At 37.8% G+C, this 22,009-nt stretch overlaps 1 protein-coding gene across 5 annotated transcripts in view; it reads left to right on the top strand.

The window, feature by feature from the left end:
- The window catches only part of COBL (cordon-bleu WH2 repeat protein), a 197,719-nt gene that overhangs the window by 148,017 nt on the left and 27,693 nt on the right, over nucleotides 1-22,009 (top strand). For 4 of the 5 annotated variants that reach the window (XM_032182843.1, XM_032182845.1, XM_032182844.1 and 1 more), the window contains exon 9: nucleotides 2,683-2,853. The exons of the other annotated variant lie outside the window; for it this stretch is intronic. In XM_032182843.1, coding sequence (XP_032038734.1) covers nucleotides 2,683-2,853 — 171 coding nt within the window. The remainder of the gene's footprint in view (nucleotides 1-2,682; nucleotides 2,854-22,009) is intronic. 5 annotated transcript variants of the gene reach the window in all.

The following is a 22,009-nucleotide window of genomic DNA, read 5'->3' as shown; positions in this document are numbered from 1 at the left end:
AATGGCACCATTCAGAGGACCAGAAAACAGTAAAATGTAGATGACACTTGTCAGATGATTTGAATGTATTGTATAAGTTAGGTATTCAAAAGCAGTAGCTATTCTGTGCCTCTAAGGTCATGGTCATTTTGCTAGTAAAAAGTGAAGAGAGAGACAAGGCAATACTGAATACCATACTGAAGCCATGGGGTCTACTAGAACTGAGGTACAATTAAGCTAGTTCATATTCTCCTCATGTTCCTAAAGCCTGAAGACATTTTCTTTTCCTGTAGGCCTCCAAAAGTTTGACATCAAGTCAGTTGATGGTCAGTGAAGTTTTTATTTTGAATTTGTTCCTAAATTAATCTCTCCCGAGTCTTTAGCTAGAAGAAGAGAACTGGTTCTCTTAAAGGAATTCCATACATAGCTGGTGAAAATGAGGGAACTGTAGTCTTCAGCAGTATGTGATACACCTTTACTCTCACGCAGGAAAATGTTCTCCCAAACCTCTGTCATGATCTGACTGCTAGCTCGTTCAGGTTGGTGGGAGCTTTGTCCAAGTGAGGACCCCAAGATTATGCTTTTAGCAAACAACGTGATTTTGTGATGGGTAAAGATATGAGATAATAACCCCACATATTGAAACGTTTTTTTCAGTACATTAAGAGAAGCATTCAAGTGCTGTAATGCACTCAGTGCACTTCAGTTCATGTCTTTGACCTCATGTTCCATAAAGTGCCTAAGACATACAGATATGACATCCTGTCATACATAATTGCTTACATTATGAAAGCCTCACAGTTTAGAAAGAAACCTCTTGGCTTTGTTCCAACATTTATTTACAGTAAATGCTTCACATTTAATGTCTCAGCATTTATGTAGCAGCAGGAGTCCATTATCTTGTGACATGCTCGACTCCATTGACATCTCTTATTTAAACCCTCCAAGGGGAATGTTATCACTGTGCCATATAATACAAGGTTTTTCAGCAAATTGGCTTACTTTTAACTATTGCTGATGCCACAGCCTGAAACTCCTCATGTCTTGCCCTGTTGCAAGTCACTTATTGATGACATTTGGTGCTTCAACTTTTTGTAAGTGTTAATTTTATTTTGTATCAGTGCTCATAACGTTACAGCTGAAATAAAGCAGAGCATAACCACTTCTAGTCCATTCAGTGCTGTGTACATAAGTGCTAGCTGGCCAGACTCTGTTACATAGGGTTCTGTAGTATCGTTTACTTTAATGGAGCCTTATTAATTTACACCAACAAAGAACTCATCCCACAGTAGCCCGATCCCCAGTGCTTTTCATTTTCTGCTGCTTTCTTGAATGAATACATTCATTAACAAGAAAAAAATGTTACAGTGAGGGAAGGTTGGTAAAACAGCCTCTCTTTGAGGCCCTTGCAAGAAAATGATGAGAAAGCACAGATGGCTCTGAAAGCAGGAGAGAAAAGCTGTGAAAAAAGCAAGACAGTAGTGAGGGGGGAAAAGTGCTGCAAGAAACAGGCAGCCTCATGATGAAAAAAGGATTAAAACTACCTGTATATCTCCCAAGTTAGCCACATGAATCCAAGCAAAAGACCAATCAAAAATATCCTCGAACTGGCGAATGGGGCACATTCAGTACTGAACCACTTACTCTGACCCCAAAGCATTGTGCCCAATTTCCTCAAAGCAGTTAAAAAAAGTCTGCACATTTGCCAGCATTTAATTGTCTTCAATCTCTACAAACTAGTGACTCCTAAGTAACAAATCAGAATGGCTTAATCTTTTTTTTCCTGCCTCTTGGCGCTATTCCCCTTCTCAGCAGCACCAGAGCATGAGCCTAGGAGCGATGGCACAGACCAGAGGTCCATCTCAGCCAGCATCCATCTTCAGCTGTGACCAGTAGCAGATGCCTAGGGCAGGGCATGAGAGCAAAACAAGCAGGCAGTCCTGCTTCCTCAGCTGACTTGCAGCCTCCAAGGACTTGCTGAGCTGCAATAGCTCTAGGTCTGTACACCACAAACTGGCAGCAGCTTTTCAACATTGCAAATGGTTGATGCAGCGTAGTCCAACGGTGCACGTATTTATGCAGATATTGTACATAGCATTGAAATGAGCCTCCAGCAAGTTATGAGCATTTCCTTTGGTAGCTTAAAACAGTTTTATAAAAAATGACTTAATCAGCTGTTTCCCCGCAATGTCAAAATAATACAAAAACTACTCACAAAAAGAAAAACCCGTCAACATACCTACTTAAAAATATTGATCTTAGGCATTCTCCTTTTTCTCTTACAGAGAGGGGAAATGGTCACATAATGTATCCTAGAGGTCAACAAATTCATGCAGTTTGGCACTTACGGAAAATAAAACAGTTTTCTCTTGTTTTTATTTTCTTACATACCTTTTTTTTCACTTTTCTTTTTTGAATTTTCATCCTTCCTTATATTTGGCAAAACACCAGTGAAGATTTCAGCTGTTAGCTGTGATGTACACGTATGTGCTTAGCCTATTTCTGGTCCCATTGTTGTTGATTTAAGAGAGACCAGGCTTTTCCTTCTCCCTTAATTATTTGGGGCTAAATAAGACTAGAATTAGATCCAGAAAGACTTCGGTTGTGGGTAAGGGAAAATCATTGTGTGTTTTAAAAATAACAGCAAACGTAGCAATCGTTGTCTTGACGCTGAAGTAACTAGTCGATTGATCCCCCCTGTAGGTGATGGACGGCAGGTGCCACAAAAGCCTCCTAGAGGCACCACTCGGGGTCCACCCGAGTTAGTGATCCCCCCACCCCCACCTTACCCTCCTCCTGACAGAGACAGTATGGATCCAGCAGTCTGTTACAGAGAAGCAGATGTTACAGCACCAACAAAGCTGGTACCTAAACGTATGTTTCAAAATATATATGTATATGCATCTCATCTCTGTTGATGGTTATTCTCAGGGGTAGCCTTTCCAGACTTTCCTTTCTGCTCTTTGGATATACGTGTCTGTTTTTTTCCCTTTTTTTCCAGCCTGTTGTCTTTCGAAATGCCCAATGCAGTGTAACTAATTGATGTAAAGTAAATTAAGGACTTGTTTGGAGACAGGTTTGCTGGAGATACCTGGCCATTCTCTGGAAGCATTTAAAAGCGACCATCAAAACGTGACTTCACCCAGCTGAAAGCAGAAATTCGTTGCCTTGTATTAATTCTCCATCTTTGATTTTCTGTACTAACATTTTTTCTCTCTCCAGAGACAAATTCCTTTGAGAGTCAATAGGTCTATCAGTCTAGGTTGAAAACTCCAGGGTGTCTCCCTTCAGGAAAATGAAGCCATTTACAGAAGCTGTATATTGTTAAAGGCCTTCCTGTCCTAATGGATACATCTTCCTTGACATCTCTGGATAATCCTTTGTGTGCTCTTCCCCTCAGGGCATAACTGTTATCTGACAAAAAAATGCAATAGTTTCCACATCCATGTGTATTTGTGAAAAGCATGTTTTCATGCTTTTTCACGCTTATCCATTGACTGTCTTTAAGTCTTTGTACATGATCCAAGTCTTTGATCATGTAGTGTATTCTCTGCGGGCTTGACCTGCACACCCATGGAGATCCTGTAAAGGCAACAGAGCTCTGCACATTATGGCATCTCATGGACACACTTCTTTGAAGGTTAGGAGTCTGTCTCCTAACCGTGGAATAGAGAAATGCCTCCATTAGCTGCTAATTTAACAAAGATATTTTTCCAGGACATTTTCTTTACCAAAATTATTCTTCGGGTAGCAGTTAAACTGATACATTAACATCAGTGGTTTTTCTGCTCAGTGCCAACTAAATCTAAAGTATTATTTTTCAAATCTGTGCTAAGCAAATACAGGTTGATGAGCTTTATAGCGGGGAGAGAAAAAAAAAAAGGGAGATCCATACTAACAGAAAACTTGAATCTTATTGAGGATTAAACCTAATTCATTTCTTTACTACCATATGCACAGAAACCATATCATACTTGAAATCTTTTTTTTTTTTTTTACTAGATACCATCAGGTTGCCTACAATGTTTTCTTTATTAAAAGTCTGTTGTGGCCTTCTTTGCATTAATATTTCTGCTTCATTTGAGTTTCTACCACTCCAATATTTTGCAACACTTTCCTGATCTACCTTGGTGATCAAATACACTTTAATCAATGCAGCTCTGATGTTATCCGCCCGATCACTTGCTCTTAAACAAACACAATATCCCAGCCAAAATGATTTGATTAAGCTTGTACATGGAAACATAAGATGAGTTTTTATTATCCTCAGTTTACTAAGAGCAAAGCAGTACTGCTTAGTGGATATTTATTTTAGACTTAAAGCATCAGTGTTGAAGAGGGACAAGTTTAGCTTCATAATTATGCTGCGCGCTACCTAGATATAGTCATGTATAGATTTACAGAAGAGAAACGTGTATAGATGTACCCATGAGAGAAGGCAGCACACATGACGGATGCTAATTATATTGCTTAATGCCATTCTGAAAGGTGCTTAGATACCGTAGCGACTGAGTGGTATAGGAACGGAGTTTTGCAATGATGGTTTTTATTGCCTGAGAATGCCTCAAGCAGTGCAAATAGGACTTTGGCGGTAGATTCAAAGGACAACAAAGTTCTCAGTCTTCCTGACTCTAACCTCAGTAAGTGTTTTCTCATAGAACAAGGTGGGAAGGCGGATAAGCTACTGATGCCAGATATTGATGAAAGGCATATTTGTTCTGAAATCACTCTCAAAACAGCTTTCTTTGATGATGATTGTGGTCTCCTTTTGCTGAGTGGGTGACTGTCAGCAGCAGTTTGACAAGATGCGATTCCCGTTCAGAAATTATAATTCTGCGATCGTGTGGAGTTTAAATTCTTGCTCCTTATGATCTGCTATGGTTTGTGAGGCACTGTGCCCCACCCCTTGTTCCTTCCCAGCAAACACACAGTCGTCCCATTGTGCTCTGAGAAACCCATGGTGAGGAATTTTCATTTCATAGGGGATGGTGGTAACCGCTCTTCACAGGGTTTTCCAAACTTAGGTAGAGCGTAAGTCATTCATGAATAGAGCTTTTAGTAAGATACTTGGGTTTTTCTGGCTCTAGTGGTAAGAGTCTCTCCCACAAACAAGAGTGCAATTGTTCTTCCTGGTTTTTGCTCTTCAATCTTTTTATTCTCATTACATGGGTTTTCCTGTTAATTTTTGGTGTGGTTGAACCTTAGATGCATGTTGTATGCATGTCGAAACTTATATGTTTATGGGATCCTTTCTCCTTCCTTATCTTACTAATCAGATTGTTCATGGCCTGTGATTTTAAGATTGAGTGTGCCTTGGTAATACAGAAATGGAGATTAACACCTCTCTTGCATGGCTTTGGTTATTGGCATTTAGCTCCTGAAGTTCTCAATAAACAACTCAATAGCAAGCTCTGTACTACTCATATCAGGTAAAGAATCCATATATTGAAAGATTGCTGTACCTAGAGGTACAACTAAAACGTATTGCTTTGGAGTGTTTCCAAGTAGATCAGATAATCAGGCAGTACAGTTTGGGTCGGAAATGACCTTTAAAGACCATCTAACCCAACACCCCTGCCATGGGGGTCATTAGAATAAATTCAGTACTCCTGTGAACCTCTTTGATTAGCCATTTTTATTTGGCTGTTATGAACTGTCATATAGAAATCCAGTAAGAAATTAAGAAGGTTAAAAAACAAAAGACACTTCACCTTCACTCTTACACAGAATAAGGTGATAATGAACTTCTGTCTTTAAAAATGAGATTGTTATTTGAATTTGTCTTTTTTAAAATAATCGATCTTCTTCTGACTTAGTCAGAAATATTCTTCTTCTGACTTAGTCAGAAAGTTTGAAAGGGATGAAGTAGGGATGAAGTGATGAAGTGATTAGTAGAAGAAGTATTTCCCAATTATCTTATATGAACAACATGCATGCTACTAGTTGATGGGTAATAACAAGTTCATTTTAAGAAACAGAGAAGAAAGGAGCCTTGTCCCCGTGTTTAATTTTTAACGTTTTCTGTGATATCGTTGATATACTGATGGGTAATATAAGCCACTTGACAAAAGCTGTGACAGTTTCACAAGCAATTTAGCCATATTTCTTCAGTCACCTTAGATATTTAGTTTTTCACAGTGATTAGGGATAGTTTCTAAGGGTTGGACTTTGTTAACTTTAAGCAAAAACAGATAGAGAAACTCCTAGAGAGAAAATGACTTTTTTACATGTGCTTCAAAATTAATAGAGAACTGTGGACTGCTCAGTAGGTAACTTTGCTGGCCTATTATAATGCAGTACTGCAAAAGGAGTCTTTCAGTTTTCCCAGCCTTTTCTTTTTTAAAGATGGGCTTTAAGGCAAGAAAATCTGTAAGGGTGACTTAGGAGGCTTATACCACCATCACTCTTTTCCAGCCTCATCTGAGAATAAAGAACGAAGCTGAATCTCCAACACCATCTATTTTGTACCTTCTAGAGAATTAAAATTCAGTCCAAGTTAAGCAGAGTTCATAGACATGCTGCCTATCAGTTTTGTGCTGTTGGGATCAAGTTAGCTTATACATAAACCCAGGGAGTTAGTCTCAGAGCATCTGTGGGATTTTGAATTTCTGTATGTCTGCACCTAACTTCACCTCCTTTGGGCATCTGATTCTTGAAGGTTGCTGAGCATGCTAGCCATTCTATTGTCTTACGTACACAATATTTATAATTTTATCATTTTACTCTTTTTCCCCCAACAGTTTATTGTTGTGCATCATTCCCTTCATACACCAAGCGCGTCTGACAGACCCTGCCTCTTCCTATGACCTTCATACCTCTGAACCTCCTGTTGCCTCTGCTACCCTGATTCTTCTGTTGCCTTTCTTCTTTCCCTGCTGGAAAAGAACCTTTTTTCTTTATGACTGAAATTTCAGCTTCCTTTCTTTTCGAACTTGCACATTCTCTTTTAATTACTATTGATTATTTTTGGCTGTTGTTCCTACTCATTTGTGAGATGTATGCTCTGGAACTGAATGCTGTGTTATATAAATCTATGTATCAGCCTCAGAAAGATTATCCGTACATTTGTCTATTCTTTTTCAAAAGATTGTCTTTATTTTGAGCCATGGTTTGATTTGATTTGTTGTTTCAAATAGTGTGTGTATGGGGGAGGGGAAAGTGGTTTACTTTCAATACCATCTAAACATTTCATGAAAACTTTCTAAAAACATTTTTCTTTCCTCTATTAGCGTAGGTATAACATTTTACATTCTCAAATTTATCCTATTTTTCCTACATAGTGTATGTTCTGTTCCCTTGGAACAAAAGTAGAACTGGGCATGGCCTAGGCAAGTTGAAGTACAAGATTCTTTCTATATCTTGGCTATCAGTCAAGGTGCCAAGAAAAAAAAAAAAAAGAAAGATCTGTCAGATTAAAAGGGGCCTAAAAGGGATACTAAGAATCAGTACCAAATGCACTGATTCATAGACTTTACTTCTGCTTTCATCCTGATGCTTAGTATGATTAATTTTATCTTGATGTTGGAGACATCCTATGGAAATCAAGGTGTGTGTTCTATTTCTGTAACAAAAGATGCAAACACCGTTTGCTCAAGATAAATCTCGTTCCACAACTCCCCTTTTTACAGCTGTAATAGGAATACTCAGTATGTTATAATTATATCAGTTATAGGACTGTACTTAACGAAAACTTCTTTTCACTGAAGAAAGTTCTTCGTGTGAACAGCCCATAAGGCATGTATTTTTAATCATTCTGAATTATAAACATAGGTTTTATGAGCTGCAATGGTGCACACACCCAGAACTATTCTGACCTCACATGTACCGTGATTTAAGACATTTATGTTACTTAAATTAGTGAGTTGCAATACATAACTATAATTTAAATGATGAAAAATTATTGTTTTACCCTCAAGCAAACAATCATGTTCATCTTGAATCCTTTCCAGGTAGGCAAAATGGAGAATAAGAAAACAAAGCATTCTTACAGATAATATGAAACATGACTAAAAAGGGTTCTGATGGTTTTTAATACAAATATGACATGTAGTTAATAAGTTCTAAGTGATGCCTCAGAAAGTATACTTAATACCCTAAGGTATTCTAATAAAAGTGGAGTAGAATTGAACTCTCGATGCTGCCAGGTACTTTGTAATAGCTTCTTAAGACAGGACAATGGTTTAATTGTAAGTCTTCTCTCTTAAAATAAATAAATAAATAAAATAAAACAAAGAAACAACTAGTAGATATTCACAATGTGAAGATTAAGAAGCTAATTTACCCCTTCTCATTACTCTATTTACAACCTATTTGTAACTCCACAGAGTTACATGCCCCATGGAGTTAAGACTAGTATAAAAATGGAATAATGAAGTGGTGAAATAAAGGGGTTTATATTGAGCACAGTGTAGAAGTACAGTGTATTGTAAAAGCAGTATTGTGTACTGACACCAGTTTCACTTACTGAAAGCTCAAGTTTTCAAGTAAATTACATTTTTGATGAAAAAATTTTGTTGCCATGAAAGAATATAATTCTGACCCTCTCCATATATCTGACAGTTTGCTGTGAGAAGCTGTTTCCATGTGGTCTGCTGAAACTTGAAAAAGCTCTAGGTGAAAACTAAAAAAATTCATGACTCATCCTTAATATACTTGCTTTTTATATTAAAATGCAACATTTGCCTTTAAAAAAAAAGTTTGTGGAAATTGATACTGTCTGTCAAATTTCTATGTAAAATATTTTAATGACCCATTTTATCTAGCTAGCTTGTCTTCCTGATTTTTTTAAAAAGAAAATCCATGCTTTTGCTAGCTCGTATCCTTTGTTTCTTAAAATTTCTAAATGCCAGGTACATGTATATAGTATTGAATAACACTTAAAAAATAAAAAGTACTGTATCTTTACAAGAAATCATTTTAATTATAAGAAATTATTCTTATGCTCTATCATTAGCATGTTTAAAACCTCCCATTAGTATATACAGTGTGGGAAAGAACTTCCAGTGACACTCATTAAATCCAAATCTATTCAATGGAATTGCATAGATATGCCATTTCACAACTGTAAATTCATTAATAATGTGTGTACAAGGGGGTAGACTGTTCAAGCAAAGCGTGACCATGGGAATGTGAACTTGATGGATGTTGGTTCACGAGCACCATCTCAGCACCGAGGTGCGCTCGGGGAATCCCCACTTGCTCTGGGCTTTGACCCAGTGTTCCTGAAGAGAACGCTCCTGGAAGAGATGAGGGTGTTTCTGTCATTTTCAGTGGCAGGAAGAAATACTAGTTTAGGTCAGTTTGATGGAACATGAAGTTAACAGTGATATAAAAGCATGTTGACTGTTTACTCCTTTCATTTTATTTGTAGAGACAATAGAAATTTGCTGAGAATGACTGATTGATAATTATTAGAATTATAGCATCATTCAGGTTGGAAAAGACCTCTAAGATCATCTAGTCCAACCTTTAACCTAGTGCTAAACTACTATGCTATGCTTCACCAAAATGGTCTTACCAGAGTTAGTAAGAAAATGCATTTAAGTTATTCAGCATTTGTCTGCACTACCAAACAGAAATGCTGAAATACTCTCCTTCAGAGTAGGATACCTCAGGTGAAAAAGAAAAAAAAAAATCCTAACCATTGGGAAATGCCTCAGGAGGGTAAGTAAATGCAGAGATAGTATAAATCAAGACAGTTTCCAGTATTATGACTCCAATGGCATTGACACCGAGTGCCTTTAGGAAATAAGGACAGATATGTAATTTATGATTAGTCCCATTCTGATGCATGGTAAATATCCTTAAACAGATTAAGCTTCATGATGCACAGATTTTACTGACTGCCCCTCTAAAACTTTTTTTTTTTTAATGTTGACCACCAGAGGGAGCTGACGTTGTCGTATATCTGCAATAGGTAGCAAGTAAGGATAATGCTAAAAGTGAATTTTAAGCTATAGGTGTCATATTTATGCAAAGGCTTTAAGTCTTTAACAAAGTCATAAAATTAAACCTAGTTTACCGAGTTGTTCTGTTCATCAACTAAAACGAAAAACAAATTTCTTTTCTATGATTTTTAATCAGTTTCATCACAAATAGGAAAACAAAGATAAATAATATTTGCATGTGATGCTAGTGTGATGGCATCTTCCAAACATAAGCTCAAATTTTTACTTGAGGTGTTCTTGCAAAGGGTGTTGGCATATTATGTTGCCTATTATATTGTATAGATATTGCCTGTGTATCTAGTCTAGCTATGCCCAAGGTGTGGAAATTAGTGCACATAGCTGCTGTATGTGCTTAAGAACAAGTGCATAGGAATACGTCATGTTTAGTGTTGATATAGAAGGATGTGTTCTGCTAGAAATGTTTATCAGCATGACTTGTAGCATTTTAAAAGTGTGTGCAGATTATTTTAGTATCCATCCTCTTTCACTGACAAGTGACTTAGTTATCAGCAATTCAGTCATTCGGAGATGAAGACTGAAGTTTTGAAGACTCTCCAAACACCCTTAAATGTTTTTTCTCCATATAATGCTGTCTTTTTTTTCTTTATTTCTTTTTCTTTTTTTTTTTTATGATTGATCTTCGAGGGTTTAAATGAATGCAGACTTTCTCACTGAGCAGCTGGAATTTTTTTCTTTTTCAGTGACAGGGCTGCAAAATACTAAGCTTTGAATTCATTCCATTTTTATCTTTAGAAAATGTGCTACTGGTCCAGAACTGAAACTGATTCTGGGCAGGTAAAGTGTGGAAAGAATATTTAGAATATTCCAAATATATGAGAGAATAATCTAAATATATGGATGATAGGAGGAAATATTTCTCTTTTTATTTGTTTTTAATTGTAATTATTTGAAGCTGGCCATGGGGTCCAGAGTGCTCAAATAAGTGTCAGGGGACAGTGATTAATACATACCACACCATTTTGACTGGGTGATGTAAATTACAAAGGCCTAGGATGCATTTATTTATTAGATATGGCCATGCAACCTATCATATGCCCATCACCTGCCCCTTTATTATGCATATGTAAAGTCAGCTGTGTGGGCATGATTCTCATATTATTTTTATTCTTTACGTTTACAGCCACGTTAAGCCCTCCTTATGGTTCCATCCCAGTATGAAGTGCCCCAGTGTGAGAGTCGTGCTCTGTGTGTGTGTATAAGACAGCAGTTCTGTCTCCCTAACTTGGCTTCCCGTCACTACCATGACTCTCAATATATATTTAGTTCATGCAGCAGGCACCATTTAACTTTCCATACTAAAATACATGTTATTTTAGAAGACAGAATGTAACTTATTCCATCCCTCCAAAATTACAGCCATGTTGTTTTCTAATGTCATTGCAAAACTATGAACTCCCCCCTCAAGGACAGTGAAACAAGCTTGCTGCCACTGTTTACACTTCTTTTTCACATTATCTCATGTATAGTGTGTAGATAGGCTTCCAAATAGCACCTGCATGGCCACAGAAATCCACTGCTGAAATACGTAAGTTGACACAGTTTATTCCTTGCTTATCCAGAAGAACTTATGCCTAATGAATTCCACTTTCATTTTGTTTGCTGAGGTGGAGAAGGGGGAAGGTGGTCTTCTATTTGTCTGCATTATGATTTGCTTTATTACGAGTTTCTTGCATGTTCTTCTGTGATGGTGTGACTTCAGGTGGCCAGTGGCTGTTGAAAGGGTACAGCCCAGTAGCAAAAGGGAGCTACTCTAGAACATAATAAGGTACTGACTAGGCAGTAACTGCAGCATCCTTTATATCCTTTATATCCCTTGAATGTTTCTTGAACATGAGAGATTTTTTTTTTCCTGTTCAGTTCTAATAAGCAAATCCTAAATTTGGGTCACCAAATCTGTTAATTTTTCTCATGCCTTGAGAAAGCTCTGAAGGAGATGCATTCCTGTGTAAAGGTAACACCAGCTGGAAGGATTGAATTTGTATTCCCTTACATGTCCGTTCTACTCAGCTGCCCACCACAGTATTGGAAATAATACTTGTGACTTTGCAGACTTCAAGCCAGAAGTAAGCCCTAGCCTAATTCCTTTGAATATAACAAAATATTTTCTGCTTACATTAAGTAAGGGGTTGGACTCCAGTGAATCAAATAGTCTTTCTAATCTCATTTCCTGATATTTAGCTCTTTGACTGTTTATTTACCTACTTCATAAAGTGTGGAATAAAACTTAGCTTCCCATTTCCCACCCTGACTAAATATAAAGACATTTCTCTTCTAATTCCCTTGCAGCCCAGTTCTGCAGTCCAAGTGGTCTGTGGATAAACTGTGAATGTTTATTCTAAGTGAAACCAAATTCCCTGTTTTCTTCTTCCTTAGTCAGAATAAGAGAAGTTTAACTCTGCGAGTCTTACCTTTAATAACTGGGTAGCATCTTAAATGTACTCTGTGGGATTTGTAGAAACCGTCACACCCATACCAGCAGACTTGCGCTTTATCACTAACGAGCTGAACTAAACATCTGTGTCCAGCCAGCCAGATGCACGTGGTGTGACTGTGTGTGTCTCGGAAATTCAATCCTGGGTACGAATTTGAAGTTAGGCTTGATTTACACATAATGGGCCAAATCAAACAGGGATGTTGGTGTTGGAAATGGCATGGAAATTTGTAGTGCAAGATCCTACCAATTCAAGTGCAGTCATTGCACAGAGAGCTACAGAAAGCAAAGTGTTGAAATTTTTTGTGTTCTCTGTTCCAGGTAGGTGATAGTACCATACCAAACTGCTTGTCCATCCTTAGAGATGCTCATACTCAGCTTTTCCTATTACCACTTCTAAGCCAGTAAACACTCACTAAAATGACTGCCTGCTTTCTTTTAAGAAATTGAGAATTCTGGCCATGCACATTCACTTCTGGGTTTTAGGGCCTGAGGGAGCAAAAGGCTGAGAGCAGAGACAGAGCCTCTTTTGTCAGCTCCTTTTGTGGATTCCATAATTGGTTCCTGGCATGGATAAAAGAATTACTTTCCAACCTACTGTACCATAAGCAAAGGTGGGGTGTAATGGAGGACAAAGACCTAAACCAAAAGAAGACAGAGGAAAGAATGAGAAAGGACCATTATGGCTGGCAAATATTTTTATAAGAGTATTGTGATTAAAAGATGAAAGTGAAGTTGCTAAAAATATATGGTAGCCTCTCATAAACAGTGGTAGGGGAATATCTACTTACTTGTTAGAGTAAACAACCAACCTATTTTTACTTCAAACATATAATAAAAATTATTATTGATACCTGATTTTAAAAACATACAGGTTAGCAGTTTTTTGTTTTCTCTCTGATTGTTTCTTTCCTCTGTTTTTTCACTTGATGAGGTTAAAGAAGGGAAGAATATTTTGTTAACTTTGTAAAAGCATGAAAATCAATGAAGAACCATTTCCAACATTTTTTTCTCAACTAAGTAAAAAAACTGCAGCGATCTCTATTTATAAGATGTTTCTATATGTGAAACAGTACAGACTTGATATAAGAATTCAAGAATTCTTATTCTATGAGAATTATAAAGAATTATATAAGAAATGCAGGGAAATAAAATAAATAAACAAATTACTAGCAAAACTTCAGAGTTCAGTGTAAGAATTTTCTGTACTTGACTTATGCTTATAAGAGAAAGGAGCATTTTGGAAGCTATGTAGACTTTTATACTTAGCCTCTACGGAGAAAGCCTAACAGTGGTCTTCTGGGGGCTGTAGAAGGGCCAGCCTGAATCAATTTCTGGTATTACTGTGAGTAGAACTAAATATTTTGGGACGATTGAAAGAATACATTAGTATTTTAGTTTTATTCTGAAAAACTTTTTGTGTACTTGCAGTCTCCAGATATGCTAAATCAATGGTCAGGAATGGCATGATTCTCTTCTACCAGGTAACACTTACCCTGCTTTCTCCTCAAAGAGAGAAAAGATTTCTTTTTTTTTCCCAAAAGTAACTTTATTACAATTAAACACAATGCAAATGGACATTTTATTGATAATTTATGATTTTAAAGTACTTTTTTACTTCTAAAATACTTTCCTGCTTTCCTTCAGAAGGTGAGAACATTGTGCTGGTTAACTGACCAGTCCGTTAAAGAAACTTATAGGTTTAAGTGTCCAAGTTTTCCAAATGAAAACATTTGGTCAAAAGAAAAAAAGAAAAGAAAAGAAAAGAAAAGAGTGCATATACTGCAATTTGCTTGTTTGCTCCACTCCCTTGTGGACATGCCCAGCTTCCTTTGTACCTGGCAGCTTTCCTGTTCTGTATTCATCAAGCTAATCGATGTGATTCAGATGTTCCTCAAATAAAATCATTTGTCTTCAGTCTACTCCTACAAAGGACACAGATTGTACTAAAAAGGCTTTTCTGCACTTGCAGGGTACACAAAATACATGTCACTGTTCATAATGCAAGGCTTTGGCAATGCATTGATTGAATTTTTCTACACAAAAAATCCTTGCACAAGGCAACTCCTTGCGGTTTTTCCATGTGGTTAAATGAGTGCCTGTGAGAAAATTAGCAGACTGAAAGCACTGGAGACAGAAGTCTTTAAACTTACTTGCCATGGTGTGAAAAGTAATAACGAATCACCATCTCAATTCTTTGCTTCTGTGGTGACAGGGGCCACTCTAAGGTGAGAGGACAATTGTGAGCAATCAGAAGAGTGAAGATATTGTTTGAGTATTACAGTACAAAGTGTACTGTACAAACTGGTACAGTAGCCAGTCACGCCTGCTTAAAATTTTTCCAAACACAGTCTTTGTATGGTGTTTTTAGGTTCTTAGGAGAAAAATAATTGGTTATTTACAAGAGGAGGTGCTTTCTTTTTTTCTGACTTTTTTTTTTTTTTTTTAGGAATGAGAAAGGGAAAGAAATAGGTGGAGAAGAAAACCTCAAAAGCATTACCTTCTTGCTTTTTTTCCAAGACCAAATTGGATATTAGGATTAGGGGACTCAAACTTTTTTTGCTTTGTCTTCTTCTTCTCTTCCCTCAGACCCCATCAAGTAATTCCTTAAGTATTTCTTTTGGACTTCTGCTTTAATGACACAGTTCTCTAGTATATAAAAACACCGTGCTCTGGGTTGAAGCTTAGCTATAGTTTGTTGCATCTTTCCCTCAGTATATGGATAGATGGATAGTAGATAGATGCCCTTTCTCTGGTAGATAAAAAGATGTATGAGTCTCCTTGCTCTGTCCTTCTACTTCCTGATGAAACTTTTGGAACTGAACTTTAGCACTGTTAATCTTTCTGACTAATTCAGGAGAAACTGGCCAACAGTCTAGAAGTTACTGGAGGGTTTCATCATAAACCCACAGTAGCGTGAATTTTCTCAACCTACTTTCTGGAGGAACTTGAGGTTAAAAAGAAAAAAAAAAGTCAAAGACATTTCCAAATTTCATATGAAAAAATGACCCTTTATGCTGATCCTGTTCAGAATTAGGCCCATTAACTCAGGTGAAGAATTCCCCACATTAGCATGTCTGTTTTGAGGATATGGTCATAGTAAACCTTCAAATTCTGGAAATGGCCCTGCTCCAGGAAAGCACTTAAGCATGCTTAATCGGGTACCCCATTATACAGCATACACATTATTATTGAACGAACTGTGTAAATGAAAGCCTTAAAATGCTTCACATGAATAAAAATGCAGACAAATTTTCCCTGTGGGGATTCCTCCCATGCAGGAGATATCTGCGGCTTTGCATTTTAATAAGTGAGTGGCCCGATCCGGCTCCCGCTGAAGTCAGTGGCAAAACCCACCTCATAAAATGGAAGTACATGTAGGATCTGTTGCTAACAGAGCAAAATATGAAAGGGGAAAGTTTATTCCAAGTGGGTGCTCAGATGAAGACCCATTTCCAAAGAAGAGCTTTTCTTGCATCAGGGTACTCTTCACAGCAGTGCCAGAGATGGTACTGCCATTACCTTTTTACTATCCACACGTGAGTACAAAGCATAGAATCCAGTTACCACCCTTGCATGTTTGCATTTCTGCCTCCTGGTATTTCAAGTTAATAGTGAAAGAAAGCCCCAGGGCAAAGCATGATTGATGAGATAATTGACTTGAGAAGACGGTGTTGAAAGAACAGGCCAAATTCAGCTCTGACTTAAGTATTGCTTTCTCTGCTTAAGTCTGAAATGACCTAATCCAGTTCATGTGCTGTCAGAGAGTAGTGGCACAACAGCAAAGCTCTTCTGTGAGCACCATGTTCTCTACCTGTCCTATATTCCTTCCTTACTAGGCTGTCATTGAGACCTTCAGTGTGCACAGCTGAACCAGATAACCTCCTGGCTAGAGTCTGAGTTGGAGTTCATGGTACCCAGCACTTGATTCCTGCCCCGCGTGGTCATTTTCTGGGTATATGTTATGGAAAAGAGGCCCATCCCTTGCTGTCCTTCCATGTAAGCAATGGCCCCTATGGGTTTCTGCAGCATGTCTGTGGCTCTTTGCTGACAGCACAGCCCCAGGGTACCTGGAAGGGTGTTTCATGATGAGTGTGCTTGGCGTACACTGCCCTGGTCTCACTGCCCTTGGTTTATGCATTTCCCAGCAGGGAAGTCTGGTCAGGGTGACTATGAAATGTCCTCTGACAATGGCACGATGTCCCTGTGGATGGTCTTGGACGAGATCCTCAGGGAGACACCACACTCTGGTCCTTAGTTTTGTTAGCTGGAAGAGTAGTTCTTCCTCATTGAGTGTGGATATGCAGAGTAAAATGTTCAATAACTAAACTTAGAAAAGAAGCTTGCTTTTCTAGGTTAAAATATTCCTACAAATATAATTGCCAAAGTACGCCACCAGCCCAAGTATATAGAGTAGCCTCGTGGAGTTTGAACTTTGGAGACGAAAGCAGCTATCCACTGATCAGGTGGTCCAAGAGGGAAAGAGTCAGGAAGCATACATCAAAAGAGGTCTGCGTAGAGCTTCGTGTCTTTATGGCACAGACATGTATAAAAATGTTTTCATATCTAAATTCAGAGCTGGCTGCCGAAAAACTTCTGTGAAGGTATTTATGTTATTGGTGGTTTGGCTGAAGCATGTTTTAGCCAATTAAATGGAGTTATTTTGTGCCGTCCTAATTGTAAGTTAGACAGGTGGTTTGTGCATGAAACATTTAATTTTCTCATGGCTCTGTCTGACTTCAGATGATGCTATAGATACTATTCTGTACCAAGATAGAAGGTGATGTAAGGGAATATGACGGATGCATTGATGGAGGAACTGAAGGGAAACATCGCAGTTCTGAACAGACTGAGGTGCTGTGAGGACATGTAAGAAAAAGAAAAAAAAAAGAAAAAAAAAAAAAACACCAAAAGCGATAAAATCCCATCTTGTTAACCAGCACTCCACTCTGGAGTTCACTCTTAACTGTTGGCATTAAGCAAGACTAGTGTTTGTTGCCATTAGTGGTTAATAAATCCATATTGTTAGGAAGATAAAGCAAGTATTTTCTTCTCATTTGTGCGGAAGTTATCAACAGAAGTACTTTGTCAAGGCAAGTGTACTTTGTCCCCATAAACAGAAAGCAGCTGTTCAATTTTTTTTTACTTATATGTGTGTGATTCCTGATGGCTTCGGTAATAGATAATCAAAGATTGACCTGATTCTCCTCCACAATTCTCAACTTATAAATTACTTTTAATCAGAAGTAAATAAGTAATTGTGAGCAGAACGGCATGTCTGTAATACAAAATAAGTTCTTAAAACCTGCAAGTGAATGTGTAAGTGTGTTTAGGGCTTTTTTTTCTTTTTTTTTTTTTTCTTTTTTGTCTTTTCCTTGCTGGGCTTTCTGGCAGCTAGTCTCTGGGGAGGGAAAATATAATTACAATGCAAAAGTGTTTTATGGTTCTTTTCTCTGGATTATGCTAGAAATGTGAGACTGTAGTAGACATTTTATGAAATTGTTAACAATAAAGACAAACAGCAAGGAAGAGAATGAATTGAGTCGAACAGAATGCACAGGGGAAAAGATGGAGAAGTTTAAAGAGAAATGTTGAGCAAATGGCCTTTTTTCTGTGGTCTTAAAAATCACCTAATAAAACATTGTTTTATTGTATAGGTGCACTAATCGTTTCTGGTTTTAATCATTATACTGCATACAATTTTCAAGCAATTTTATAGAGTCTGTTCTCAAAGGTGGCTCATGAAAATCACCTTCACAGTCCATTTGTTTAGATTCTGCAGTGTACTTGAATTGAAGCCGACCACCTCTGTAAAGGATGCAGATTGCCAAAATGCATCACTTAGCAAAATGTGGAGAGTGGTTTATTTCTCCACCAGGCTTACTCTATCAGGCAGTTTCTGTTGTTAGATCTAGATTCTCCCTTCCCACAAAGGCCACCAAAGAGCCCCATTTGATATTGATAATGGCATGTTACTAGTATTATGCATGATGATTTATAAAGTGCAAGTCTGAAGCCATCTAATATATATTCTTAAATATATTCCCATTTTTATCTGGCTCCTTTAACCTATGTTGTCTGCTTGTTCATAATCTTTTGAGCTGCCCAGATTAGGCACACCGCATCTCTCCTCATACCTAAGCAAAAGAGCAAGCAGAGCCAGGAAGGCATCCTGTATGTAATTCTAGCTTGCTGTTAACTCAGATACTAAACACTAGGAACTGTTATGAAAGTCTCCCCATCATACTTTATCGTGTATAAGTTTAAATGGAAAATTCACACCACTATCTCATTTTTTAAAATCTATCCTTCTCCAAGCCAAGTGGCAATGTTCTTCAGTTAGTCAAAAGAAGACCTGTCTATTTGCACACCCGATCCTGTTCTTTTTGCTCTTCGTGTTGCTTTTGCAGGCAATTGGGAGCCATTATAAGCCTGATTCCATAGAAGGATGGCTAGTTACTGACTGTGGTGCGTACTCATCAGAGTCTTCAAGCAAGGCTTTAATAACATCAAGGAACTAGCAAAGAATGAGGTTGAAAAGGGTGCCAAAAAAGAGGATAAAAATCAGTCTAGTAATGGCAGCAGCATTCTAGGTCAAACGAGCTTTGCAGAGGTCAGGGAGGATTTTACAGTCATGGAAGAAAAGACTGTGGGAAAGAAATAGTGATAATAAAATCCTGTATGTTAATTTTCCCCTGTTTGAAAATCTGTTTTGCATAATTTCAGATTTTTTTCTTTATTTTCCTGTTTGTAAGGTGGTAAAAATAAAGGGCTGAAATGGGAGGGCAGCCATTTCCTCTGAGCCTTCAAAGAGACAGTAGACACACTTACCTAGTGTTGCTCTGAGAGAGAGACTTCACAAAAAAAAATCAGCATAAATTTGAAAGGGAAATGAAACATTGGTGCACAAACCCTTGTGGTCACTTGTACATGGAAAAAACAGTGGAGGAACCAGAATACCCTTGGCTTGATCCTATCCTCTATTGCATTTGATGTAGGGAACACCACTGACAAAAAAGCTTTTGCAGAAGCTACAAAACTACCTTTTTGTTTAGGAATCAACAAACAGCAGACAAGGAGAAGTGAGAAATGCTTAACTGGCTCAGATTAGTAAGGCAGGTGGAATTGGTCTCTCTTGCATTTATTTTTCAACCACGGAAAAGCAGAGTAGATCTGGGTAGCTAAGTTAAGTGTGGTCAGCTTAGGATTGACTATGGAAATGTTGTAGATCTATGGTGTGTATATAATTATACTCCGTATGTACCTTTTTGTTGATGTGTGTAGTGAGACGTCCTTTGTGAGGCTTCATTTTTCTTATTGACTAGTGTGCAAAGGAATAGATTTATTTCTGTTTGCATATTTTTTGCATCGAGAAGGACTGCATTTAAAGAGCCTGTTGGCAAAGAAAACATGTGGGGCATAAGGCAAGGAAGGAGACCGAAAATCTCTCATTATGTGAGAATTGGGAGTCACATGCATGACTGTGTGAGTCAACAACGTGCCCTCATGGTGATGAAGCACTAACCACATACTGGATTGCACTAACAAGAGCATAGCCAGCAGATCAAGGGAAATGATTATTCCCGTCTACTTGGCTGCCATGAAGCCACATGTGTGTTCATTGTCCAAAAGTGGGTTCAGTTTTGAATTCTCTCAAACAAGATACTGACAAACTGGAGCAGAAGCAGCTGAGTCTGGTAGGTCTCTAAGATGGCAGTCTGGATCACATGTACTTGGAGGTGCTGAGGCACAACAGGGCTTTTTCAGCCTGCAAAAGGGAAGGGTCAGGAGGATTTGAATGCTATCACAGAAATGAATCTGTAGGAAGAAGAAGACCAAGCCAGACTCAGAGATCACTGCAAAAGGATAAGAGGCAACAATTACAACTTGCAGTAAGAAAAAAATAATAATTTGTTATAAGAAAAAGTTCTTTATGGGGAGAAGCATTAAACATTACCCAGGGAACGATTTATGATTTTTCAGAGAGTCTATGGAGTCTCTGGGCTTGGGGATTTTAAAAACTCAGCTTCTCAATATCCTGAGAAACCTCATCTAAGCTGGAAGACAGCTTTGCTTTGAGGAGGATGACCTCCAGAGGTTCTTTCCAAATGAAGTTTTTCCTGTGATTCTATGAGGTAAATGAACAGATCCAACACTAAGCTGCCCTGCATCCTCATTTTGGAGGAGGGCTAGAGCTGCAAAGCATCCTCACCACAGGCTTTCTAGGACATGCATTCAGTTTTTGCAAGGCATTTACAAAATTGAGAGAGGAGTGCTTCAGAGCTTGATCTGTTCTCCCACTTCCCCCATGCTGTTGTTAATATATAACAGTTGTCATTTGTTTTCTTTTTTTTTTCTTTCAATTGAAAACAAAATGGAAGTAGGCATGTAGGCTCAAGTATGCTAAGAAATATATTGAATTAGATTGATCTAAACTGTCATAAATAAAGAGAAGGCAGCCCATTCTGTCTTGTATTTTAACTCCTACCTAAACCTACAAGTTTTTGGTTGATGAGCAAAACGAGTAAAATGTAACCAGAACATATTGTACTTGTATGAAAACTCTTACTGTACTCCTGTGTTGCTCATTTGTATAATCTCTGTTAATCGTTGCCATAATATATGCTTTCTTTTACCATTTTTCCACCAGGCTTCTTCTGAGTGTATGAAAAAATTCACACTATTTTTTTAATACTGGTCTTTTGTGATGGTCCAACTTTTTACTGCCAGTGCAAATAATTAGAGCAATGTTTCTTTCTCTTACTAGAAGTTTTAAGTACTGTCAGTAAAATAATTATGTTGTAATTTGGGGATCATTTTAAGAATTAATATTCTTTAACATCGTGAAGTTTGTAACGTTTTTTACAATTTTATTGTAATAGGCCATTTGAACTACAGCAAAGCAATTTTAATCCATGAAAAGAAAGTTTTTGGCAGTGGAACAAGTGATGAAAGAAATTGGAAAATAATTGCCAACCTCCTAGAGAGCAAAAACTCAGAAGAATTATAGGAACTCTGCATCTGTAAAACGAGTACAAAGTTCCAGTTAGCCACCGTGTTAGGGTTATATCATCTGCTACGTCTTAAAAAATGCCTTTGGATGTACTGTTTCTATCATTAATGAATGTGACAATAAACAACCAGCAGTGCTGTAAAAGCAGGAGGTCACAGCACTTAGCAAACAGTTAGGCTTTGGCAAGTAAAGAATTAGCTCTGTGCCCATTGGACTCAGAGGGAGGGACAGTTTGGGCTTTAATGACGTGGACTCAGTTCTAATTTTGTACATCTGGGTAGGACATGCGTCCTTTGAACACTGAAGTCTGATTTCAGTCTCACATGAAGTAAATGGTGGTAATTTTCATAGTAGTAATCAAAGTGAGAATGTCACCCATGATAGTCTTCACGTATTGAATTCAGCCTTCATATCTGAAAGTGTTGATTGGCATTTAAACTAGGTGAGGTTTATCTGCCTCCCCATCATTGGCATTCTGTATGAGTAATGTGTACATATATGCAATATCAGGCTGCAGGAGTGCAGATACGGCTCTCCTAAACTCCAAGCTCGGTGTTTTCCTAATTACTTACAGCCTATTGAGATTAAAGCGACAAGATCTCTTTTGTGTTAAACAAG

The sequence above is a fragment of the Aythya fuligula genome, chromosome 2 (genome assembly GCF_009819795.1).
Source record: "Aythya fuligula isolate bAytFul2 chromosome 2, bAytFul2.pri, whole genome shotgun sequence".
NCBI classification, from domain to species: Eukaryota; Metazoa; Chordata; class Aves; order Anseriformes; family Anatidae; genus Aythya; species Aythya fuligula.
This window is presented reverse-complemented; position numbering and strand designations above follow the sequence as displayed.